Genomic DNA, 27,283 nt, shown 5'->3' with positions numbered 1-27,283 from the left:
AACCTGAATATTTATCAGAAAAAACGTATCTTTTCTAGCAGAATCATAACATTAAGAAACCGAGCGCCGCACGAGTTGGACACTCCCAAATGTAGAAACTCTTCCACCCTTAATCGGGAAGAGAGCACACAGTCTGATATTTTTTGGATATTCCCTTTAATGAACTGAGCTCTAACAGGTGAGTACCTGACAGACTCTGTTATCACAAGATCGTTAATGAGTAAGGATGTTGTAAACATAACTAAAATTTGCTAGCTAAGAAGAACATTTTGAAGACAGTTCATCTGGGAAAAAAATTAATGAAAGAACTCAAACAGAGAGATATTTGAATTCTTAGACATGTGACATGACTAGAACAAAATATGCAGTTTTATTTTACAAACAAGGACTGTTTAAAAGTTTAACCTTTGTTTATAAGCTTGAATAGGTTCAGCACCCTTTATATCAAAATGGAAATTATGAGTGGGTACTGAACTTTTTCTTATGTTTTTGAGAAACTGAACAGTACATTGTGTTAATAAAGGCTCGCTTATTCAGTTCCACACAACAAGACATATCCCAAAACCATCCACTTACAAAACATAGGTTTACTCACAGGGAAGATTTCATTTTAGGTCATCAACATTTGTATAGTTGCGTCGTCTACCATTAGCACCGTGGCGCATTCTTGATACAGGCATCTTTGTCGTACAGTTCTTGGATTACTGTTAATCAACTATGTACAGTTGTTTGATTGTGTTGTCTAATGTGAAAATAAAATTGACCTATACAAAGATGTATGTAGTTTATTTTTATGTTGATGGGTGCGCATCACTAAAAGACTATATTTTCTTTTACCGAAGCGGTTAAATGTTCATCGCAGAGAGGATAACTAGAAAGACATCACTAGTACAATGTTCAAATGCACCTAGTAATGCATAAATCACTGAAACAGACACCAGATCAAGGTGCCTAGAAGAGTCAGTAGATCAACCAGCCATGTCAAGAGCCATGCATCACAGGTTAAAATATATTCTCCCACATTAGCGCAAGGGACTGAGAGTGGGACGATCATTGCTTGACATACCTGGGCACCGAGATATACCACTCTCAAGGGGATCTATTGGAAGGTCATGTAGGAAGAGACTTGAGGGGAACCAAAAGAAGTTTTGACTTCTGGGGGACCCTTTCACTATCGGTGGCTGGTCAGGTTGCCCTCCTGAAGATGGTAACATTACGAAGGTTTTTATATTACTTCGGAACACTGCCAGTTTGGATACCAGCGCAACTGTTTACCCAATTAAAAATTAAAATGGGTGTTGGCGTTCATTTGGGGAACCAGCAGACGGAGAGTAGCACTCACCACCCTTATGAGACCTAGTGCTATTACCTCACGACGCAGTTGCAGTGGCTCACGAAGTGGGTGGCAGGTAGACTTAGAGGGACAGAGGACCAGGGAGATGCGGTCCCAAGCCTGCGGCTGCTATCGCGAGTTATACAGAGGCTTCCTATTCAGGACCGTAACATCCCGACTGAACTGAAAACAGCACGCAAATGCTGGAATAGGAGCTTACGGTGATCTAAGATTAAATGCACCTATACCCCATAGATCCCATTGGTTGTGTGAGGCGCTGCCTCATGGGGGAGACTGGCGCAGACTGACGACCTGGAAATATCCACGATGGGGGACCTATATGAAGAGGGTACCCGGATCCCATTCAGCAACCTTTGGGAGAGATATGACATACCTGGTGGGGATTTCTTGTTGCACACAGCCCTCGCGGCAGCAATACGGAACTACTAGAGGGAGGGACTCACAGAACCGCAGACATTATCAGGATGCCAATATGTGGTAACAGCGGCTGGACCCTTTAAAGCGGGCACATGCCTCTACAGGCATCTTACACAGGAGATACTCCCCCCTGAGTGAGTTGCTTCAGAAATGGGAAGTTGATCTAGGAGACCTACAGCTGAGAAGGGGGAGCTGGTGGAAAGGGCATGGAAGAGCACTAGAAATGCTAGGTTCCAATTGGTACATTTCTATGTATTGCAGAGAGCTTACCTCACTCCGGGCAAGATTAACAAATATTTTGACATGCAAACAGCCACTTGCCCATGTTGCAACATGGAAGGAACTGAATTCCTGCACATGTTCTGGAGCTGCCCGAACCTGGGGGATTTCTGGGAGGAGGTAACCACAATATTGGCGGATGTGACCGAAAGGGAGATAGCAAGTACGCCTGGGTATTGCCTGCTACACTGGTTCCCCCACACGGCAAAAAAATAATGTGATGAGTAAGTTCCAGGATTTGGGACTGGTCTTAGCTGAAAGGGACATCACCAGCCTTTGGAAATCGAGGGGAGGCCCTAAAATACACAGATGGGAAAAATAATTTGTAAATTGGGCAGAATGCGAGGGGGCAGTCAGGTTGCAAACAGCCAAAAAAACAGGGAGCGAAAAGTCATTGGAAACAGCTAGGACATGGGCAGCGTTAGTGGAATTGCTAAAAAACCCGAAAGATGAGAGGGATGAGGACCCAGCAGGAGGGGTGTGACTGGTTGCATGTGACATGCCTGGGGGGTAGGCAGGGATGGGGGGCCGTTGGGGGTGGTTTACAATGTTGAACAGTCACACTACGAACTAATAGCAGGGACCCTGATGGACTAAATGTGATGTTAACTGTAATATCAGTCAGTAAGTACTTTATTCGGTTAAGATTATTAACCATAAAAGCATACAAGTACAAAATTCCTTTACATTTAAAAAACAATACAATTTTAGATAAAAATACATCAGATTTCCTTACAATCAAACAATACAAAGTTGATAGGAGTGAGATCCTAGTTCTATCAGAGTACATATCTGAGCCAAGGGGTAGGTTCTAGTAGTTATAGGGAGGTAACTGCTGATATCTAGTTGGTTCAGGACCCCTCCTACTCTCCCGGTGGTATCCCTCTACGCTCCACCTAGTGCTTGGCGAGTATGCAGTTCTTGGGTAGAAATCGCACAGTTCAAGTGTTGATATAGGCCCGTCTCCTATTTGTGGCTCCCAGCTTTGCAGATAAGGGACAACCAGGTTGTCCCGAAAGTTGACAATGACTAGGTCTCCCGCTATGTTCTTAGGACGGGAGCCTATCCACCCCACCCTTCTGACATTTAGGATTGCCCCGTTGATGTTGGATGGAAGTGGTCTATTTTTTGTCAACCAAAACTGGGCTTTGTTTTTGAGGTCCTGGTGACCTTCAATCTTCCCGGTGGCAAGCACGGGCACTCCCGAGAGGACACATACGTAGGGTGCTGCCTCTGGTGGTAAATGTATGGATCTATTACTCCCGACTAGCCCAACAGAACATTTACCTACTTTTGACCGCCCAGCTCTGGGAACAGAACTATGTGCCATTGTCAGTTCATTGGCTACTTCCTTATTTTTAATCACTGATAGTACAGGATCAAAAGGCTTATTCTGGGCAATTATGCTGTGTGCAGTCGTGTCAGAGATTTTTGAGGCAGCAATTCTCTGAGATTGCTTGTTTGACTTAGTTGGCTTGGTATTGTTGTCTATTGTGGAGAGCTTTTCCCCAATTCTCTCTAACCTTTCGATAAGCGGGGATAATAGGATTTTTACCAAATCTTCAAAGTGGGCCAACAAAATAGATGGTAAAAGGGATATAGGGGTTATCAGTATTTGACCCACTTTAGGTGTCTCGGGGGTGGTGGTGGCAGTAACCAAAGAGGGGTTTAAGGTTGTTTTTCGGTATTTCGATGGTTTCCCCTTATATTTCATGCTTTTACGTTTTATGCTCTGGGTGGGAACATAAGGATGTACTAACCTCTGAGTGGTAATTTTGTCTGTTGTTACAACTGGGATTTCTGGTGGACTTTTATTAGGTTGATGCGAATTCCTAATCTGAGGGCTTCCAATACCCATGGGGCATGTTGTGAGACTGGATTGATCAATTCCCTGTTCAATGGGGATATACCTGGTTTTGCAAATAGCGTTTAATTCCTTCCGTAGTAAAGAGTTTGGCGAGTCAATGAGGATTGGAGGGGATCGTTTGCTACCTATGGTGTCTTTAGGGAGGCTATGTTCTATTGACTCAAAAGCCGATGTTACCCTAGTTAAATAAAGGTCAAGTGTTCCCTTAAGTGACCCTCCTTGCAAGGCAGATTGTTTGGCTGATCCTTTAGAGGTCATGATGCGACAAGCTAATGGCCCAACTACACACACCTTGTGTGAGGCCAATGGATATCTACAAAGACTAAGGAAGACTAAAGGGCTACGGAAACAATAAACAGGAACATTCGCTGGTAAACTCTGAATGGTTGGTCTCTAGTTAGGCACACCTTAGTTCAAGTCTTTGGTCCCTAGAGACCAGCCAAGAGGAATGACCCAACCTGACCTCCTCTTTTCTCTGAGGGCCACAGAGGGCCAGCCCTATGTCCGGGCTTCGCCCGGCGCCCACCCGAGCGCGTCCCGCGGGGCGCGTTCTTGAAGCGCCTCCAGGCGCAGCGGGAGCGTCACGAGCGCGCCAGGTCCCAGGGCTGCTGGGTGATGTAGTTCCCAGTGCCCGAAATGTCCAGGAGCGTCCCTGTAGGAGCGTCGCGTTTGTCGTTTCCCTCACGGCTGGACGAGTGAAGGAATCGCTTGGCCGTTCCCCTCACGGCTTCCCCACCACTGCAGGTAGGTTTGGATTATGCCCCCAAAGCACGCTCGGTGCTCCGCGTTCTTGAAGCGCCTCCAGGCGCAGCGGGAGCGTCACGAGCGCGCCAGGTCCCGGGGCTGCTGGGTGATGTAGTTCCCAGAGCCCGAAATGTCCAGGAGCGTCCCTGTAGGAGCGTCGCATTTGCCGTTTCCCTCACGGCTGGACGAGTGAAGGAATCGCTTGGCCGTTCCCCTCACGGCTTCCCCACCACTGCAGGTAGGTTTGGATTATGCCCCAAAGCACGCTCGGTGCTCTGCGTTCTTGAAGCGCCTCCAGGCGCAGCGGGAGCGTCACGAGCGCGCCAGGTCCCGGGGCTGCTGGGTGATGTAGTTCCCAGTGCCCGAAATGTCCAGGAGCGTCCCTGTAAGAGCGTCGCGTTTGCCGTTTCCCTCACGGCTGGACGAGTGAAGGAATCGCTTGGCCGTTCCCCTCACGGCTTCCCCACCACTGCAGGTAGGTTTGGATTATGCCCCCAAAGCACGCTCGGTGCTCCGCGTTCTTGAAGCGCCTCCAGGCGCAGCGGGAGCGTCACGAGCGCGCCAGGTCCCGGGGCTGCTGGGTGATGTAGTTCCCAGTGCCCGAAATGTCCAGGAGCGTCCCTGTAGGAGCGTCGCGTTTGCCGTTTCCCTCACGGCTGGACGAGTGAAGGAATCGCTTGGCCGTTCCCCTCACGGCTTCCCCACCACTGCAGGTAGGTTTGGATTATGCCCCCAAAGCACGCTCGGTGCTCCGCGTTCTTGAAGCACCTCCAGGCGCAGCGGGAGCGTCACGAGCGCGCCAGGTCCCGGGGCTGCTGGGTGATGTAGTTCCCAGTGCCCGAAATGTCCAGGAGCGTCCCTGTAGGAGCGTCGCGTTTGCCGTTTCCCTCACGGCTGGACGAGTGAAGGAATCGCCTGGCCGTTCCCCTCACGGCTTCCCCACAACTGCAGGTAGGTTTGGATTATGCCCCCAAAGCACACTCGGTGCTCCGCGTTCTTGAAGCGCCTCCAGGCGCAGCGGGAGCGTCACGAGCGCGCCAGGTCCTGGGGCTGCTGGGTGATGTAGTTCCCAGTGCCCGAAATGTCCAGGAGCGTCCCTGTAGGAGCGTCGCGTTTGCCGTTTCCCTCACGGCTGGACGAGTGAAGGAATCGCTTGGCCGTTCCCCTCACGGCTTCCCCACCACTGCAGGTAGGTTTGGATTATTTGGCATAATCCAAACTGTAATATCTTTATTAAGTGGGTGGCGGGGGTAGAGGCCCTGGTCCACTGGAAGGGCACTCTAGACCACCTTGATATGTAACTGAGGTTCATGGAGAGTACACCTGAATGTATAAAATATACAATATTGAGATGCCTTATTGAAGGTCTGTTTAAAACTCAATAAAGTCTGTTTAATTTTTATTTTTTTTAAATAATTAGTGCAAGGGACTGAGATTTTCACTGAGATTTTCACGCAATAGAGCTAACAGCGTGCTTAATCTCGCAGTGCATTGGGCTGTGCAGGACGACTGATTTTCCAAACTAGGCCTTTCCAGAGTTAAATGTTTCTTTTTAGCGTGTTATTTAGGTTATCAGAGGTCGACACAGTGATTGGCCCAAATGCCAGAATTCGGCTTAATTTGTAAAACATCAGGACCCTCATCAGGAGGCCACTGCAGCCTACACCACCCATTACCGACGCCAGCGCTGCCAATGATAGTAACAAACCAGCTACTAACCATCACACTCCTACAAGTGTGACAATTCAGATTATTCCAAGCCTACAAAGCTATAAGATTATCATGGGGGACAGCTAATTGTAATTTTTAACCTAAATTGATTCAGTAAACAACTGTTGTTGTGCTCACGCTAAATCAGACAACCAGCGTCCATGTGGCAGACGGTCATAAGTGCCGATACTGCCAAATAAGTGCTGGTGCCAAGCACCGGAAACCACTGGCTCAAATTAAGCACTGCACCTTCCCCCTCAGTTTCCTGGTTTCCTCTTGGGTAAACGAGAGGCTGTGCCCACATTTACACTTTGCATCTTGCCAGTGGGATCCAGCCACCAGACTGAAACCAGTCCATGGAATCAGTCAAGGGAGAAGTATGTGCATGGGAGCACCCTTGGAAGAGAACTAGAGAATGAATTCTGTCTATTGTCTAGCTCCTCCACGTCAGCAGATCGTAGCTGCGGCAGTGCACTGGCACACATTCCAAGACGTTGAACTTGCTATACTGAAGGATGCAGTAACTGTTATTAAGAATGAGTTCCCTCAAACTAAATATGCAAAGCAGAGGAAGCAAACCTACAGAGCACCTTCCCAAAAATGCAGATTATTACAAAAAACCTTGCCACGGACCACATTTTAACTATAAAATCTTTAAATCAGAGTTAATATTGATGAAAAGTTCGTATCACTTTTTAACAGCGGGAACAAACTAGAGATATTGATTTTGAAACACATACTTGAAGAAATGAATCTGTACGACATAAGCGACAAAACAGACAACCTAAAGTGTTTATTGTGCCAGCTGCTTTAGTATGTGAAATAAGATAACAGTTTGGATTAGTGCAGATCGTTATGTGTGCCTATATAGAAAAGTCTGTGTTTTAAAAGTCTCCAATACAGGCCACACAGAACTGTCTACAGTAACAGCTGCAAAATCTATTGACGAACCAGTAACCTTCGTATCCCCACATTAGAAAGCAGGTGTTTTACTTCAAAATCGTTCCAATTCTCCAAAAACTCAAAAATGTGTCTCATGCTCTACCCTCGCCTCATTCTGATTGAGCCATTGAGCAACAGGTGTAATGAGGCTACTGGCCTGCAACACATTTCTAGTAGTTCTGGCTTTGTAACGAACATCCCATACAAAGAGCAACAACAAATACCACTATGCACTTGATACAACTTACAGTAGCCAGTAATGGCTGAAAGTATATTATGTTGATTTGTATAACACATTAATCACCTGAGCAGGTTTCCAGGCGCTTGGGCAAGGTATGTAGGTTTGTAGTCCCAAGGTGCTTATACAAAGAGCCAGGTCTTCAGCTTCTTGCGGAACTCAAGAAGTGAGGAGGAGGCTCTGATGTGTTGAGGCGGGTAGTTCTATATCTTGGGTGTGTTGTAGGGAGTATATGAGAATGAAGTATCTGTTGTACTTATTCCTGCTGCTCAGTCTAGAATGTATGATGTGAGAGCCTGTTAGAATGTTGAGTGTGTAAGACTGTCAGTTGGATGGAGGGCTGAGTGGCAGGAGGCTGCTCCTGGTGGGGTTTTCCCTATCTTATTCTTAACTTACCATCTTACATGAATAAAGGAACTACAAGGAATTACAAGGACTATGCTATGTTTATTTACAACATTTTGGCGACAGTTTGCAGAACCTACAGTGAGCAAGAAACTATCTACAAGACAATATAAGGTACATACAAGGAGAAAAGAACCTCAACCTAATGGAAAATTCAAGGAAACTGGACAGCAACAGAGGACTCTTTAAAAACAAGGTAAATTACTCTAAAAGTTAAAGTTTTGCTTAATCTTTCTGGCACCACAAAATCCCACCAGTGACCCCGAAATCGGTTGCCCTAAGCCCCAACAGTGCCAGATTAAGCTTACTAGCTCAAGGTCAAAAGCCACTGTAACTTTACTGGCGCAATATGATAAGAGATTTTTGACCTTTAAATTAGTGCTTCACACCAGTTACGTGAGGCTACGAGCGCCAGACCAAGCTGTCATGTTCAAGGTCAAAAGCCACTGAGTGGACTCATTAATTACTGCCATTGTAAGATAAGAGATGTATGACCTTTAAAGTGGTGTTGTACACCAATTGACTGCAGCTACGAGTCATTTGTTAATGAAGGAAGATTTCACTTTTGATGCATCAATATGAACAGTAGCCCCAGCGTTGGCAACTTTTCTACACTCAGTTTGAAATGTGACTTTGAGCCCGCTTTCTAGGAAGTCTAGAATTGCATCCTGGTTTGGACTGTGCGTGCCACGTTTGGGATTCACATTCTTTTTCTAGTGTTGCTTAGCGGCACATACATAGACTTGGAGTTATGTGTTGGTGCGAAGTTCATCGGGGGCACAGGTTCGGGCCCCGTGTTTAACATTATAGCAGTTTGGATTTTCAAATGGGGCAAACAGACTTTCAGATGGCAAACAGTTTTGTAAAAGCGTCTCTTTCAAGTTCAAAATACAAATGGGGCTTCGGTGTGTTACATTTCAATTTGGTGACCTTTCGAAGAAAACATCCGTGTTGCACCAATATAAATGTCAGAAACTGACTTTTAAAACCATCATTCACTCTGAAGTTCAAATACAAATTGGGCACGAGCCACTTACTTTGCTTTGTTTTTCACGCAGCCTGTTTTCCTTCTAGGATTCCTCCCTACGTCACTTTCCTCTAAGTTGGTTAAGGGCGCACCAACGTGACGGCATAGCGTCCAGAACGCGGCGCCGTTTTGTTCAAGTTCGCGTTGTTTGCTGCTGTGAAGCTGTCACACCTTGCCAACCTTGGTTTCATTATACGGGACTTCGGCAACGCGTTTACTTTGCCAACCACGTTTTTTTTTTTAGAAAAAAGGAGGGGCAGATTTATGTCGGACTTGCGCCACGTTTACGCCGCCGTTGCGTGACGCAATGGCGCGGAAATATGGCGCATCCCTGTGACCTATTTACAACGTGACACTTCTAGGCAGATGCGTCACGCTGTAAAGCCCTGCGTCACATGAAACCTGCATCAGCAGGGATGCGCCAGAACTGATACGTCACGCAATTCCCTCCTTGCGGCACCACAGATGCGCCGCATTTACAATGCGGCGCACCATGGTGCAAGGAAGGGCAGATGCGTGACGCATCTTGTGGTGTACGGGTGGCGCATTGCTGGAGTAGCGTCGCGGTGCGACACAACTCCTGCAATGTACAGAGGCCACCCATACATAATGTGGTGCGTCACTCCTTACGCCTGCTTCAAGCAGGCGTAAGGATTTGACGCAGCAGCGTCGTAAAACTGACTCAGTGAAATCTTGTAGATTTCACTGCGTCAGTTTTAGGGGGCTTTCCTACGAGGGAACGCCCACCCTGCGACAGAACACCCACATGAAACCTGACGCAGGTTTCATGTGGCGCGGGGCTTTACAACGTGACGCATCTGCCTAGATGCGTCACGTTGTAAATAGGTCGCAGGGATGCACCACGTTTCCGCGCCGTTGCATCACGCAACGGCGGCATAAACGTGGCGCAAGTCTGACATAAATCTGCCCCGGAGTATTTCAACAACGCGTTCATGGCACCGACGACTTACGCTGAGCCACACGGGATTGCAGCTCGTTTCTCGGAGGACACTACACTCAAGGTACTGTTTACTTGCAAGTGATGCATGCGTATGTCTCAATATCTTTGTGGCATATGTTGCTCGGGAGCAAAGATCGAGCTCCGGTGTTTAAATAAAAAGGACGGCGAATGGGAGAATATAAGGGCTAGTGAGGCCATGACTGGTATAAAGAGCAAGCAGTTCATAATTTGGAAAATACCGTAACAAGATGATCTTATGAACTTGAAGCCAGTCTTTCAATTAACATGTTTTTATTTCGATGTTTGATAATAATTAAGCCTTTGTTGTTTATGAGACATGACAGGACTACTAAGTCACCATTTTCTGGTTGTGTTTTGCTCTGCATGAAATGGCTGTAGGATGTAGTAGCACCATTAGCTTCTATGTCACTCATTATTTTTATTGTTGTGCATGAGATGCTTGTTATGTGTAAAACCACTCATACTTCCTACTGTTCATGAGATGACTGAGAAGTTGTTTAAGTCACTCATTGCTTGCATGGTGTAAGAGAGTTTTATGTTGCGCCTGAGATGGCTGTAAAACGTAAGCCACTCATTACTATATTGTTTTGCGTTTTGGATTGTCTACTAGGGTATGGCAGTGTGTGTGGACAGGTCACCTGATGATTTATTTATTTTGTTGAGATGATTTTTTTTTTAGTCTGTGACCTTAGCTCGTCAGCGCGTGACATAAGTGATGTGACAGTTGTCAAATTTGCTAGTTTTGTATAATGTGTCTATAATGGTTGCGTCTTCGTGACCTAAGTGACGTGACTGCTGTCACTTATGTACGTTTTGTATAGTGGTTGTACCTTTCCCTGTCACGCCGTGAGTTGGGACCCTTTTGCCTTGTGCGGACCTGGCCAGTCGGTTTGTTTGGTTTCTTGGGTTTTGTATGTTGTGTTGGCGTGGTAGTGTGTTGGTTATTTCGTTGGGAACAATGTTTTGTTTGAGGAAGCGAGAAGGTGGTGTGAATGTAATTTGCTGGTTTGCGTGATTTGGTTGAGTGAATGTAAATTGCTGATCTTACCGTTAATTGCTGATCTTACCTGAGTGAATGTTAATTGCTGATCTTACCTGATTTTATGTTAACTTATGAAGTTCCTTGATATGACTTGTTCTACGCAATTTTATTTTTATTTATTCTTTTCTATTAAAGAAAGGAGATGTGGTGTACTTATTTCTGCTGCTCAGTCTAGAATGTATGATTTGAGAGCCTGTAGAATGTTGAGTATGTAAGACTGTCAATTGGATGGAGGGCTGAGTGGCAGGAGGCTGCTCCTGGTGGGGTTTTCCCGATCTTATTCTTAAATTTCCATCTTACATAATTAAAGTAACTACAAGGACTACGCTACGTTTATTTACAACAGTATCACACTGCAAATTGGGTATATGCATTTTGTCCTTACAATGCAGTGCAGGATGCAAATAAGGTGCATGTCTTGCAACACACACAAGCACTATATATGCTTGCAGTCATTTCTGGGACATCACACTGCACAAAAGGGGTTAAATACTGAAATATGTTTCATAACCTGGACATTACTGCTCATGTGTACCTATGATAAAGTATCAAATAGATTTGTCACACATGAGCAATTTGAAAACGTGCCAGCTATGATCGAGGAAAACTACCGTGTCTTATTTCCCTCTTGTATGAGCCATATCTGGTAAGTTATGAAGGACCACCGTCCCTCACACGTTCATCATCTTCCCAAATATAAAGGCGGAGTAACAGACCCTCCTTCATCCCTTCTCTGCCCACCCCACATGACGCCCGCTCTATCCTCAGACAATTTTGTTTTGCAGCCTCCCTCCTCGAGGTTTACTCTGCCTGAGTCCGGCGCAAGTTATCAAGTTAGTTCTCTGTACGTCCTACGCCCTTAAAGTCAGATCTTTTCCATCAGTCTCCTCTTTTGCCACAAACCTACACACTCTCTTTCCACATTCACAAAATGTCTCCTCTCCCCGGAAACCTCTATCTACTCTCCTTTACTCCACATCCTTATAGCAGTTCATAATTGCCCAGACCGATCCAAAATCGCACCTGCTCAATTCCTCTGGAAAGTCGCAGGGCAAGGGGGAACCAGCAACCCCTGCTACCCATGGAGGCCGCCATCTTGTTCCCCAGCCGCAAACCCTGTCACAGATCCGAGAGCGGAGAGAATAGAAAGAGAAGAAAGACTAAAATATCCGACGCAGGAAACAACGAGGCTAACCACCAAAAGCGCATAGTGTTTGTAGTCATTTGTTTCTAAAATGTGCTTGCCGTATTTAGCTGAAGCAGAGCTATTTCAGTTAATTAGAAGTGTAGATTACCTACTAATTAATAGTACGTTCAGAGGCAAAACGTTCACCCAGGACAATTGCTAATAATAAGGTAAACATAAACGCCGTTGAAGTTCCACTACTAAATTAGCCGCAATGTATTAAAATCAGTTGTGGGGCTTTTATTCTTGCCCACTCGTCCCCTGCAATATTGTCCTTGCTATATTTTGATGCATTTCAAGATGGACGCGATTCACACGTTGCGGCTGGTCCTTGTTTCCTTGTTCCCTTGTTTCCCTGCACCGAAAGTTGCAAGTTTTCATCTGTTGGTTGGTTACAGCAAACAACTCGTGGAAGGAGGGTATAGGATGGGTTGATTCTATGTCAGGACGGAGGCGAGGATTATGCAGTCCTTTCTTCTCTTTATTAAAATCAGCAATTTAAAGAAAAACCAATCAACACAAACTTCTGAAACCACAACTCCCATGAGCACATGGGGCATAGTGTCCATAGTAACTGTCATCCAATCATGGAGCCGTCCGCCGTAATATTAGCCATGACGTCCTATCCTCTTCCTCTTTCTTCTCTGCTCGTCAGTTAAGTCAACTTCTTTATCCTTCCTGACGCATTGTGTTTGTTGTGACTTTTACTTCATATATAGTTGCCTGTGCGATAGCGCTTGCTTGTGGTGCGCTTTTCTCGCTTATTAGGCATTTTTTCAGGCTCGGCAGCTCGACGCGCGTCAGGCTCTGCTTGCGCCTTCCCTGCCGGTTGAACGCGGGCTTTGTGGCAAGCGGCCCCGCTTTCCCTTGCTCCGTGGGGCGCCACCGCTGGGAGTCAGGCTGCGCTCGCGGTGCTCTGCTCCCTGCGACGGCGCGCTGAGTCAGAGCTTTCACTGACTCACCAACCCTCGCCCGACGCCGGTATCGGTGGATTTGTGCACTGCGCACAGCGCCATCTAGTGGCGGTTTCAGGTCACCGCACCCTTAAATTTTCAGTCAGCAGCACTGAACGAGCACTGGCGAGGGGGCTACCTTTGGGGATTTTTACAAGGTGTTTTGTGCTCACGCCCTCGCATCTAGCATGCAGTCTTCGGCTCAAATTGACCCCCTTTCTCAGGAGGCGGTGGAAGTGACTGGCACCTCACTCTTGCCACCTGAGGTGAGTCGCGTTTTCTCGCAGGCACTTGACACGGTACTGGCACCTTTGAGGGAGCGAGTGGATGCCCTTACCCAGAGTATCCCCGGGGTGTTCGGTGGCGCGGGGCCTGCGGATCGCGAACCCAAAGGCGCGCAGGGTGGGGGTAAGCGGTCTGCGAAGCGTCACGCGGGGCACTTGGAGGAGTTTGATCGCTTGAGAGACTCCTTTCGTAAAAGTGCGCGTACGCTGAGGACTTTACCCTGCCGGGAGGGATTCTACCCCGGAGAGGATGGCGACGACGTCGCCCCGGACTCGGACCAAGAGTATGGTTTCCCCTTGGAGGGAGAGGGCGTTACTGATGATGATGATGCCTCCTCGGACGATGAGGATGGGTATTCGGGGCGCCCTTGGCGACCGGCACCTCATTCCTCGGGGACGGGCGAAGGCGATGTTAAGATCCCAGATATGTTTGACCCGACAAAGATCTACCACCCAAGATCTTCGGAGTGGACCCCGGATCCCAAAGTTGCAGCGTACGTGGCTGGTAAAGTGCGCCAGCCTCTAGAGAAGGAGGTTAGAACCCGCATGCGGGGTGAATGCCCACGCCCAAAGCTGGAAGGCAGAGTGTCGGCCACTCCTGACATTGATGACAAGCTCTACGCGTTCTTCGCAAAGTTTATGAAGGACCCTAGGAGGGGCATAGACCGCTCCTGGCGCAGCTGTCAGGACAAACTCCTGGACGTCGTCGGTCCTGTGACACAGATTATCCAGCTAGCCGAGAGGGCGAAGGAGTCAGGGACGGCGATGTCCACGGAGGTCGTGGCAGGTTGGGCGCAGAGGGCCCTATGCTTTCTAGGTAACGCAAACTGCGCGTTGGCGGCAGAGCGGAGGAGGTCTCTCCTCATTAAAATTGATCCTAAACTTGGAGATCTGGCCACCTCGTAGGCGGGGCCTATCGCACAAGGCAAACTTTTTGGAGAACCTTTTATTAAGGAGTTAAATAAATTTGTCACAACCTTCTCTGCCCTGGACAGAGCACAATCGTCCATCAAGAAAATTTTTCCGGGTCGGGTTTTTGCAGGGGCCGGAAGAGGACGGGGTCGCTCCTCCGGCCGCCAACAACAGCAGCAAGGCCCTAACAACAAAAACCAGCAGCGCCGGAATAACGGCTGGAACGACGGCCGTCAGGGGAACTTCTACCCTAGCCGAGGCGCCGGCAAAGGGCGCGGCAGAGGCTACCACGGCGGTGCCAATGCGCCGGGAGGTCCATCCGGTGAGTGTTACCCTTTTTTCCCCATCCGTGCTGGGAGGGAGGTTAAGGGATCACCTCCCCAACTGGTGCAAAATCTCATCAGACCCTTGGGTGTTACAGACGGTCAGGGGCTTCCGGATAGAGTTTTACGGCACCCCTCGTCAGAGGGTTCGCCCTCGTCCATTGGTTTTTTCGGTAGAAGACAGTCTTCTGATCGAACGCGAGGTTTCAGACCTCCTCAGGAAAGGTGCGATTCGCAGAACACACCTTCACCCTGCGGGGTTCTTGAGCAATATTTTCCTAGTCCAGAAGAAGGACAAGGGATTCCGACCGGTGATCAACTTACGGGAGTTCAACGAATGGCTGGTGTACCGCCATTTCAAGATGGAGGGAATCCATCTCCTACGCGATATTCTTCTGCAAGGGGATTGGATGGTTCGTCTGGACCTGAAGGATGCGTACCTCACGGTACCGATCTTTCCCCCTCACAGGCGCTTCTTGCAGTTCCTATGGAACGGGGAGGTCTTCGAGTTCCAAGCTCTCCCCTTTGGCCTCTCGTCGGCCCCATGGTGCTTTACGAAGCTCCTACGGCCAGTGGTGGAAACGCTACGCGAGAGGGGTGTTCGGATGATCATCTACCTCGACGACATCCTGATTATGGATCAGTCGCAGGACCGTCTTCGTTCCAACTTGACCATGACTATTGCCCTGCTCCAGGATCTGGGGTTTGTAGTGAATGCTCAGAAGTCGGAGCTCCTTCCGGGGAGACAGATGACCTTTCTGGGATTCCTTATAGATTCGGAGGCGGCCTGCCTCAGTCTCCCGCAGCAGAAGGTGAACAAGATTCGCAAGGAACTCTCCCACACACTGCGGAGAGACAGAATCTCCCTTCGTCAGCTGGCGCGAATCGTGGGTCTTCTCTCATCCTCGATTCAGGCGATCTTTCCGGGTCCGTTACACTACAGGGCCCTTCAACGTCTGAAGGCGCAACACCTTCGGAAAGGTCTAACTTACTCCGAAATCATCTCCCTTACGGAGGAGACGAGGACGGAGTTGCGATGGTGGATAGAGCACATGAGTGCGTGGAACGGGAGAGCGATCTTCGGCTCAAGCCCGGATCTGATTATCGAATCAGATGCCAGCAGAGCGGGTTGGGGAGCCCGGTGCGGCGATGTCACGATGGGGGGCCGTTGGTCGGAGACGGAGCTACAGCTCCACATCAACTGCCTGGAGCTACTGGCGGGCTCTTTCGCGGTGAAGTCCTTGACACAGAACCAGGTTTCGTGTTGCATCCTGCTACGAATGGACAACGTATCGGCGGTGCAATACATCAATCGCCTGGGCGGGCCTCGGTCCAAGGCACTGGCGAACTTGGCAAAGGACTTCTGGCACTATTGCCTGGAGAAGCGAATTTCGGTGTCGGCGGAGTATCTCCCGGGCACGCAGAACTCGATCGCGGACTGGCATTCCAGGAACTTCCTGGATTTCAGCGGCTGGCGGCTGCACCCTGCGGTCTTCCAGGCTTTGACGGATGTTTGGGGACCGTTCTCAGTGGATCTGTTTGCTTCCCGGCTCAACCGCCAACTTCCGAGGTTTGTGAGTTGGAGACCGGACCCGGAAGCGCTGGCGGTCGATGCATTCTTACAAGATTGGTCGCTGGAACAGGCTTATGCCTTCCCTCCGTTTCTCATGATTCCGCGAGTAGCGGCGCAAGCTCGCCGTCAGCGGGCTTCGCTGGTCCTAGTGACCCCCTTCTGGCGGGCTCAGGCCTGGTTTCCCCCTCTACTCGAGCTCTCGTGGGATCGTCCGATTCGGCTGCCCTTGTTCCCGTCGCTACTGTCGGGGCCCCTGGGAGAGGGGCATCCGATGGTGCTGCAGGAAACCTTACACCTCATGGCTTGGAGGATTTCAGGGGACGCTGGCAGGACGGACGCCTTTCGGCGGGCGCTAAGGAGCTCATTTGCAACGCCTGGGCCCCAGGTACCGTCAAGAGGTACCGATCGGCTTGGCAGCGATGGCGTCGTTGGTGTCTGGGAAGACACGCCGATCCCGTGGGGGCTGACGTTACCCTCATCTTGAACTTTCTGGCCGAACTGGCCCAATCGGGTTTAGCATATCGCTCAGTCAACTCTTTCAGATCCGCCATTTCAGCGGGACATTCCCTCATCGACGGTAAACCGGCGGGGGAACACCCTTGGGTTTGCAAGCTCATGAAAGGTGTCAGGCTATCCAAACCCCCAGAACCCAGATATTGCAACCTCTGGGATGTCAACATCATTCTCCGGTTCCTCTGCTCATGGCGTGATAACCAGTATCTGAGTAGGAAGGAGTTGTCTGCTAAGCTTGCTATTTTGCTTTGTCTAGTGTCGTGCAAGCGTGTCTCAGATGTCAGAGCTTTGGACGTCACGGCACGTACGTTCACTCCGGAGGGAGTGACTTTCACGGTCGCTAGACGGACCAAGACCAGTATTAGATCAGTGTCGTACCCGGCATTCCCGGATCAACCAAAGTTGTGTGTGGTGCGTTGCCTCAAGGCCTACGAGGATATGACAGAGGAGTGTCGTCCTCCTGGGGAGCGACAGCTTCTCATTGCACTGCTGAAGCCCTTTAAGGCGGTTTCTGCTCCGTCCATCGCTAGGTGGGTCCGTTGGATCATGACCGAAGCGGGGATAGATGTGACTAGATTCGGTGCTCATTCCACGAGAGGAGCGATGGCTTCTAAGGCCATTCAGCTGGGCGGTAGGTTAGAGGACATCATGGCAGCAGCTGATTGGTCCTCGGAGTCCACGTTTAAAAAGTTTTACTTCAAGCCTATCTATGGCGCGGCAGAACTGGTGGTGGATAAGCTTTGAAACTGCATAATCCTCGCCTCCGTCCTGACATAGAATGAAAAATTTCCTAGCTTACGTAACGGAAAGTTTCGATTCTATTAAGGACTAGGAGGCGAGGATTATCCCTCCCGAGACTGGTGGTCTCTCCCCACCCATATACCTACGTATTTCAGTAAGTATTGATTTTACGATTCTACAATGTGTTTGTGGATGCACTGAATTGAATTGTGCCAGGTCATTGCTTGTATACATGTTTTCCTCTTGGACTGTGCTAAAGCTCATGTTATACCGATTATTGTATAGACTGTATACTGCCTTCTTGCCTTCCCTCTTGTAAGAAGAGCTGGATAACGTTGTTCTTGTTTGATTTAGGACACGACCAGAAGGATTGAAGGTTTTTTCCTGGAGTTCTTCCTCACAGAGAAGAAGAGGAAGAGGATAGGACGTCATGGCTAATATTACGGCGGACGGCTCCATGATTGGATGACAGTTACTATGGACACTATGCCCCATGTGCTCATGGGAGTTGTGGTTTCAGAAGTTTGTGTTGATTGGTTTTTCTTTAAATTGCTGATTTTAATAAAGAGAAGAAAGGACTGCATAATCCTCGCCTCCTAGTCCTTAATAGAATCGAAACTTTCCGTTACGTAAGCTAGGAAATTTTTCATTGTGTGCGTACATGACTGGCAGTCAGTATGACTGTTGATATTAGATTAATTCCATGCTTTGACGATAATGTTGGATTTCGTTTTGTACGTCACTCTTTTTCAATTTAAGGAATGTTAGTACATTTAAAGCTGCAAGCATACATTGTAAGTTACTGTAGAGGTAAAACAGACTACTACAGGCCTTCTGTCTGAAAATAGTTTCAAAATGAGAAAAAAATGAACTCAACATTTTTACTTTTAGTAAATTTAAAGAAAAACACTTCAACCTACCTAAAATTGTTTCTGGGGTCTGTAGTGAGCCACCCGGCTGCAAATAACCTGTCTACCCGGATTTAATTCTATGGCAGGACAGGAGGCTCAGATTATGCTATCTCGATTTCTTTACTACAAAACAGCAGCCAATAGGAACAAGTAAAGAAAAACAGGCACTACAACTCCCATGAGCCCTTAGGCAACCATAGAGACTATAAGCTATATAAGGCACCATAGAGGACAACACTTCCTCTTTCTTTGCTGCTTCGCAGCCAGTTAAGTGCATTTAATGTTCCTTCTTACTTGTATTTACTGTTTTGCATTTACTACTAGACTTTTGTCTTTCATGGGTTACTTACGCGCTGTTGTGCCGTTTTGCCCGCTATTGCGCATTCACTTTGCCGGTTGCATGCGTCTTTAATCTGTCGGTTTCCTCTGTTGCCGCTTGTCTTTTGAGAGCGCGTGTTCGCCTCTCCAGTACTGCGGGCGCTCTGTGCCCGTGTGTCCTTGTGTGTGTGGAGCGGGACGGGGCTCGGGAGCTCGCGCACACTTGTCGCGCGTCGCTTCCCTTCCGGACAGCCAGGCACGCCTTCGCGCATGCGCGTTGGCTTTGTTATTCTCCGTGTGTATCGCGGAGCCCTGACACGCTCTGAGGCAGCGTTGCTTTGTCGCCTCCGCCCATTGCCTGCCGGAGAGCCCCACAGGACGCCTTTTTCCCTCTGCTAGGGTTCTGGGCTGGATAATAATTATAGGCGTTGCCTAGGGTGACTTTTGCAAGCCAGTCCCTCCACTTTCAATTTTTCAAGTACTTTTTGGTCGAGTGTGCACTCTGCCTGTTGGCTTGCTTGGGGTTGTCACCCCCCCCTGACTGGGTCGCTTGGTCCTTGCCTTGACCCCTAATTGCATTATTGATTATTGGGCTTCTTGCACATTGGTGTTTTCTTGCTTATACCTTTGCACCATGGCTGATTATGATGATGCTGAGGGCTATTCTTATGATGAGGAGCCCGAGGAGGCTTTTGAGTACGACTTGGTCGAGGCACTTGACCAAGGGGTCAGACATTCCGTTAATACTGCGTTGGTTCACGCAATTGGTCCTCTGAAGCGCCATTTGACGGATTACGCTCAGCAGCAGGGCTGGATTCCGTCCTCTTCTGCCAAGCACTCCTCTAAGTCTCCTAAAAACCCTCATGCATCGGATTTTTTGAAATTGGCACATTCCTTGTCTTCTCCTTCTGTGTCCAAGAGGTCCCATGCTCCTTCCCCGGACGCTGAGGACACTTCATCCTCTTCCTCCTCTGGTCCCTCTGGTCTTCCACCTGCTAAGCGACCACGCAAAGAACATTTTGTTGATGCCTCCTCCCATCCCCCCGTCCTGACATTTGAACCGTCGGATATCATCCATCCCAATTCCAAGGTTTGGTCCCCTGCGCCGGAGGTTGCTGATTACATTCAATCTCACATCCAGAATTCCTTTGATCAGGAGGTACGCTCCCGGTTGCGTTCTGAGTGCCCTCGGCCGGAGTTGGCAGATAATTTGGCTGACACGCCAGATGTCGATCCCACTATCTTAACTTATCTCAAGAAATTCACCAAAGACCCCAAAAAGGGAATTGATAGGTCTTGGCGCCTGTGTCAGGATAAACTCCTTGACATTCTTGGTCCACTAACCAAAATCCTGGATTTGGGTTACCATGCGCAGGGGTCGGCGTCTGGCATTGATCCGGATGAACTCATTGGTTGGGCCCAACGGGCTATATGTTTCCTAGGAAACGCAAACTGTGCCCTGTCCTCCGAACGGCGTCGGTCTATTCTTTTGAAGATGGACCCCCGGCTGTCGGAATTGGCCACTTCTGAGTCTGGTCCCTTGGCCCAAGGTCTCCGGTTTGGACAACCATTTCTGAAGGAATTAACACAATTTGTAGCCACCTTTAGTGGCCTCGACAGAGCGCAGTCATCCTTGCGCAGGGCATTCCGCCCGGTTTTTGCCAGGGCCGGACGTTCTGGGGGACGTTCGTTCGGCCGTGGTTCTGGCCAGCAGCGTGGCCAGCAGTCCCACCAAGGCGGAGGCGGACAGCGTCATCAGCAGCAGTCCTCCTACTCCGGATCTAAGGCGACCTTCTACCCCTCCCGCAAAGGTCGTGGTCAAGGCAACAAGGGAGGCTACGGTGGAAACTACGGTGGAAACCAAGGTGGTCGACAAGATTTCTCCTCAACAGGTGAGCCTGATTCCTTACAAGAGTGTTGTTCTGGGGGGCAGGGTGCAATTTTTTCTACAGAATTGGCGCGCGATCTCCAACGATGCATGGATTTTGCAGACAGTTCAAGGATATCAGATCGAATTTTACCACCCACCCTTTCAAGGTCCCGTCCCTTTACCCCTTGTTTTTTCCCAACGCGATCGGGAAGTGATCTCCGCGGAAATAGATTCACTTCTTCTCAAAGGGGCCATCGTGCGCACAACCCTGCATCCACAGGGGTTCGTCAGCAATGTGTTTCTGGTGGAGAAGAAAGGGGGAGGGTCTCGCCTTGTGCTCAATCTCAAGGAGTTCAACAACGGAGTGGTTTATCGCCACTTCAAGATGGAGGGCATCCATCTGCTACGAGATCTTCTTCGCAAGGGCGACTGGATGGTTCGCCTCGATTTGAAGGACGCTTATCTGTCCGTCCCCATCTTTCCGCCTCATCGCCGCTTTTTGCAGTTCCAATGGTCGGGGGAATGGTTCGAGTACACGGTTCTCCCGTTCGGTCTCTCGTCCGCCCCATGGTGCTTCACGAAGCTCCTGCGGCCGGTGATGGAATCGCTGCGCGCGCGAGGGGTGCGGCTGATCGTGTATCTGGACGACATTCTTTTGATGGCTCAGTGCCCGCTGCAACTCCGTTCCCATTTATCTTGGACGATCGATCTGCTTCAGTCTCTCGGGTTTCTAGTGAATCCTCAGAAGTCTCATTTGCAACCCACTCAGTCGATAGAGTTTCTGGGTTTCCTGATAGATTCGGTTTCTTGCCAACTTCTTTTGCCTGCCCAGAAGGTCAGGGCTATCAAGCGGGAGTTGAAGTCACTGTTGTCCGCACAGAACGTGTCGTTGCGGTCGATCGCTCGAGTTGTCGGACTTTTAGCCTCTTCCATTCAGGCGATATTTCCGGGTCCCCTGCATTATCGGGCCCTGCAGCGTCTCAAGATCAGGCACTTGCAGAAAGGTCTTCGTTATTCCGACCTTGTCCCTCTGTCCCAGGATGCGAAGTCGGAAATGATGTGGTGGCTCCATCACATGGAGGCCTGGAACGGGAAAGCCCTGTTTGGCTCAACTCCGGACTTGATTTTGGAGTCGGATGCGAGTCTATGGGGCTGGGGAGCCCGTTGCGGGGACTTGACGACGGGCGGCCGTTGGTCTCCCGACGAGTTGACACTGCACATCAATTGCCTCGAACTCCTGGCAGGGTCCTTTGCGATCCGCAGCCTGGCCCCTCAGGCCACCAGCTGTTGCATTTTGCTCCGTATGGACAACATTTCAGCGGTGAGGTATGTGAACAAACTGGGGGGGACACGGTCGAAATTGCTAGCAGAGATTGCGAAGGACTTCTGGCATTTCTGCCTTCAGAGGAAGATCACGCTTATTGCAGAGTATCTCCCAGGTCGCCAGAATCAAGTGGCCGACTGGAACTCTCGCCATCTGCTGGACTTCAGCGACTGGCGCCTTCACCCTCGGGTCTTTCGCACCCTGTCTCGCCTTTGGGGTCGCCCGTGGCTCGATCTCTTCGCCTCTCGCCTCAATGCTCAACTGCCCAAGTTTTACAGCTGGCGTCCGGATCCGGAGGCTCTGGCCACGGATGCCTTTCTCCAGACTTGGCCTCCTCAGCTTTGCTATGCTTTTCCGCCGTTCGCGATGATTCCGCGAGTCTTGGCCAGAACGAAACAGTTTCTATCGGAGATCATTCTGATCACTCCTCTTTGGAGAGCTCAAGCGTGGTTTCCGGATCTTCTGGAAATGAGTTGCTCGACTCCATTCCTGCTTCCTGCGAAATGGAACTTGCTGTTGGATCCTCTGCTCCATCCGCATCCTCTCATTCTGTCGGGCCAGCTCCGTCTAGTGGCGTGGCGTCTTTCGGGGAACGCTGGAAAGTCCCGGGCTTATCTGGAGACGCTGAGAAGTTTCTCAGTGAAGCTTGGGCCCCCAACACGCGCAAGCGTTATGCGTCAGCTTGGCGTCGGTGGTGTGATTGGTGTTCTGAACGACATCTGGATCCCGCTTCAGCAGATGTCTCTCTAGTTGTTAATTTTCTTGCTTCCATCGCTTCTTCTGGTTCTGCTTACAGGACCGTTAATTCTTTTCGCTCCGCTCTCTCTGCGGGCCATGCTTTAGTCGATGGTAAGCCTATTGGAGAACATCCTCTCATCTCTACATTACTGCGTGGGGTTCGGTTGGCTAAACCGCCATGTCCTAAATATGTCGCTTTATGGGACGTCTCAGTAGTGTTACGTTTTCTAGAAGCTTGGCCTCCCAACGCTTCTCTGTCTCGTAAGCAATTGTCTGCGAAATTGACCATGCTGTTATGCTTAGTCTCTTGTAAGCGTGTTTCGGATGTCCGCGCTTTGGATCTCGCGGGTCGTTCTTTTTCCCCCGAAGGAGTTACCTTTACGGTTTCCAGACGTACCAAGACTAATCTGTCCACTGTCACTTACCCGGCGTTTCCTCACAATCCGCAATTGTGTGTGGTCCGCTGCATAAAGGCTTATGAGGTGAGTACTGCTCCTTTTCGTCAGGATTTATCTGGACAGTTATTAATTGCTTTGCAAAAGCCTTTCAAGCCTGTTGCGCCAGCTACTTTGGCTCGTTGGGTGCGCTGGCTTATGTCTGAGGCTGGCATTGATGTCTCCATTTTTGGAGCTCATTCCGCGAGAGGTGCCATGGCCTCTAAGGCTTTTCATGTTGGTGTGAGTTTGCAGGACATTGTGAAGACGGCTGATTGGTCTTCTGACACTGTGTTTAAAACATTTTATTTCAAACCTGTAATGACTCTTGCCTCTGTTGTGGTGGACCAGCTTTGAACAAGCATAATCTGAGCCTCCTGTCCTGCCATAGAATTAAAAATTTGCAAACATTCGTGACAAGAATTTTCAATTCTATTAAGGACACGGAGGCGAGGATTATCCCACCCATTTGTCTTTTACTGCATTGTTATATTGCTTCTCTGCTCTCATATGATCTGCATTGTTTATTGCATTGCTTTCTTCCCCTCCCTATGTGCTGTTACCTTTTCAGGTTTGGGGATATGTGTTACGGCTCTGTTTTTCTTTCAGGTTCGGACCAGAAGTAATCCTTCGTCTTGGTCTTCTGCGATGTTTCCGTTCCTTGGACACTGGATTTGTTATTTCTCCAGCTGCATCTTCTTCGCTGTGGATGGTTGCCTGTTCCTGTTGGCCTCTTGTGCGGTTTACCTTCAGACTTTTCCTTCCGGATGGTCGGCGGTATTTTCCTTCAATGACTTTTGACTGTTTGAATTTCCTGGACAAAGAAAGAGGAAGTGTTGTCCTCTATGGTGCCTTATATAGCTTATAGTCTCTATGGTTGCCTAAGGGCTCATGGGAGTTGTAGTGCCTGTTTTTCTTTACTTGTTCCTATTGGCTGCTGTTTTGTAGTAAAGAAATCGAGATAGCATAATCCTCGCCTCCGTGTCCTTAATAGAATTGAAAATTCTTGTCACGAATGTTTGCAAATTTTTAATTATGCAAGAAGTAGGTAACAGGCAGATGGGCGCTCTGCAAATGATTTTGGCTCTGTTAGATTCTAAGTTTACTCCTTTTGCTACTAGGCAGAGTAGGGAGGTTACCTCACTCCCTCACTAATCTCCTGGTTCCAGGAGATCCAAAACAAAAGAATTCCTGCCGAGCAAAGTTTCTTATATTACACTTTCATATATTAAGATCTCAAAGTTTATATATTGTCCATAAATCAGTGAGACACTCGAATCCTAATACTAGAGAATCCTTATTTATTCTCAACTTAATTTCACACGATGTAATAGATTCACAATGGTCTTTATATTCAGATCAATCTTGTGAGTAGAACATCCAGCTTAATTTCGCACAATGCAGATTATTTGTCAACCAATTCACAATAGTCTTTATATTCAAACAGCCTTATGAAAAGTTCAGTCTAGATCAGCCAACACGTGTTTCGTTGTAACAACAACTTCATCAGGGCTGCAATCCAAAAGAGACAAAGTATAAACTAACGGTATAATTGCAAACATATAACGTTATGTTGAAAATATTAATATTATTCAATCTAGCACCTCCTAAGTGAGAGTAAAGCACAAAGTTCCCAATGCATCAGTGAATATAAAATAAATCTGATGTGGATCCCAGTGTCAAGTAACATTACACATCATAGACATTTGGGTCTGTCGCCTATAACACAAGTCCCTATATTACAATTCTAGAAGGATAATTAAAATCAATTCAATAAACTGTTGAGATATCAGAAATGATATAAGGAGACCTTTCACTCCGTCCTGACAATCACCGCTAATTCAAATTAGTATAAGTACTAGTAAACCTTAATATCCGAATATGCACTAGTTCATTCTATGGTCGTTTTCTGTAAGTTGATTACCTTTATGTAACACACGTTTTCCAAATAATAATCGAATCTTCCTTGGTCTTATTAACCAGTATTTATGCAAATTCTGAAAGAGAAGATGAACGTATCTATGTGACTATATCTTTGGTCACTAATGATAATAATACTAGTCCTCCCGAGAGTGTCGCTTACCAATCAGACGGCTGGGTCTATTAATCATATATTTGAAGTTGACTTATATCTTGATATAAGCGCGAAGTCTTGGTTTTCTGGTTACAATCTATAAAATCAAGATTCAGAAATCCAATATGTAAAACTTAGCTCCCGGTGGCTATTATTGCAGTACAAGCGTATCCTCAATTATAAGTGCGAATATGCTCACCTTAAAAGACGTTCTGTTTTAAGTCTCATTAGTCGATTACCATTCTTTAGTGTCTATATATATTTCGATTTCTAAAAGTAAAAAAGAACCGTATTTAAGGTCTATACTCTATATTTAGTTTGTCCATTTACAGCTAAAGGAGGTTTAAAGCGATGGTTACGCTTACCTCGCCAGAGTTACTATCTCCTCCAACATCTTTCCGTATTCCGTATTACCGGCGTTTGTTCTAAGCGCCATCTTAAGTAAGGGCTAAAAGTTCCATCTGTATCGCGTGTTGATTCAGGTGGCGGCCATATTGTGTAGGTTGGTACCACATATTGATCTTAAGGGCGGCCATCTTATGTGAGTAGTGCCGCCTGCAATGCATCGCAACGGGGACTGTCATAAAACTATTATAAACTCAAATTGTTATTTATTCGCAATTCACTACACTAACTTATTTTATTATTTATATTGCATATTGATATTCCCACTGATTGCAAATATTAATTTCGTATTTTATTATTTTCGAAGTTAGTTCCGAACTAACTTTATTGGCGTTTAAGCATTTGAAATTATATACGTATACCATGTTTTGAAAATAGCGTGTTATGAATACGCTAGGTTAGGTTTTACACTCTCAGTGGCTACAACTAGCTTAGCTAGATACCTTTTGTTATGTCGCCATATTCAAGATACAGATCTCTCCTTATTCATTGATTATCCTATGTGCATAATGATGTATATAAAATTCTGGAATTTAATTTAGTGATGACCGTCAGTGTCAGGGTTGCCGGTGCCTCACATCATTTAATTACAATTTCGAGTTACAGTATAACATTATACATAACAGAAGGAGGGTTTGGAAAGCAAGTACAGAAACATCATCAGAACTCAGCGAAAATCATAATATGTAACTTGAAAATTAATATATAATATAATTACAATTTGATAAGTTAGTTTATTTTCGCTGATACTTTTATCTCTACTACTTAATGTTCACCCAGGTAATATTGAAGCTCAGAATCTATGTTAAGCCCGTCTTCAACTGCTCTAAGGACCATAATCCATCTTGCCTCTTTCCTTCTCAAATTAAGTAACCTGTTTCCTCTTAGCATAGGCTCCTCTATAAATGTAGCAGTAGCCTCTACTTCACACACCAAACAAGAGGGTCTGAGAGCCAAATTTGTAAAACTTGAAAGGCTGAAAATAGTGGAACTTAATAAATGGTGGGATGCAGTAACACTTAAGCAGTACCTTACCCTTAACCGAATTCCGAGAGGATTAAGATCATCTATTCTACCAGCATATGAAGACTTGGAACCAGATTTACTTGACAAGTGGGAGCACGAACTAACGACTAGTTCGAGTAATTTGATTAGAATTCTTATAGATAATGCTGAACGCAAAATTGCGAAATTATTGATAGAAATACAAACTGTTGAAGATGAAATTAAACAACTAAATCTCCCAGAAGCTACCATTAAAAATTATAATAAACTGGACGAGATATTGGCAAATTTACAGGCAGATATTAAGAGAAGGAAAGCACGCAAAATTAAAAGAGACGAACAAGATTATTTGGCGGGTAGGGTATTTACCTTTGCCCGTAAATATGATTATCTATTCCCTAAAGGGCAAGGAAAAACTAGAACAACTACTCCTTTAAGTTCGGTAGCTAATACTTCTACGAGTAGCTTGTCTACCAACGATGATAATACTGAGACTCCCACTGTCCCCACTGGAGAAACTCTCACTTCCAATAATAATTTTTTAGTGGAAGTTCAAAGAATAAGAAAAAGCAACCGGAACATAGGAGAGAGATTTGGTATCAATCAAACAGGAAGACAAGAAGGGGGAGACGGGGCAAACGCAGGAGAAGTAGCCCCAGGGATGAAAGAGAGACTGAGATCATGGAGGAAGTGACTACAGGTACCAATGAAA

General features: G+C 47.5%; 1 protein-coding gene across 1 annotated transcript in view; it reads right to left on the bottom strand.

Moving 5' to 3' along the window:
- Positions 1-12,168, bottom strand: part of MRPL45 (mitochondrial ribosomal protein L45) — a 75,384-nt gene extending 63,216 nt beyond the window's left edge. Inside the window, exon 1 of the mRNA XM_078645601.1 lies at positions 12,031-12,168. Within this exon, the coding sequence (XP_078501727.1) occupies positions 12,031-12,102 (72 nt within the window). The 5' untranslated portion in view covers positions 12,103-12,168. The remainder of the gene's footprint in view (positions 1-12,030) is intronic.
- Between the last annotated feature and the right edge of the window lie 15,115 nt (positions 12,169-27,283).

This window comes from Lissotriton helveticus, chromosome 5_1, assembly GCF_964261635.1.
Source record: "Lissotriton helveticus chromosome 5_1, aLisHel1.1, whole genome shotgun sequence".
Lineage (NCBI taxonomy): Eukaryota > Metazoa > Chordata > Amphibia > Caudata > Salamandridae > Lissotriton > Lissotriton helveticus.
The sequence above is the reverse complement of the archived record's forward strand: the minus strand, read 5'-3'. Positions and strand labels throughout refer to the sequence as shown.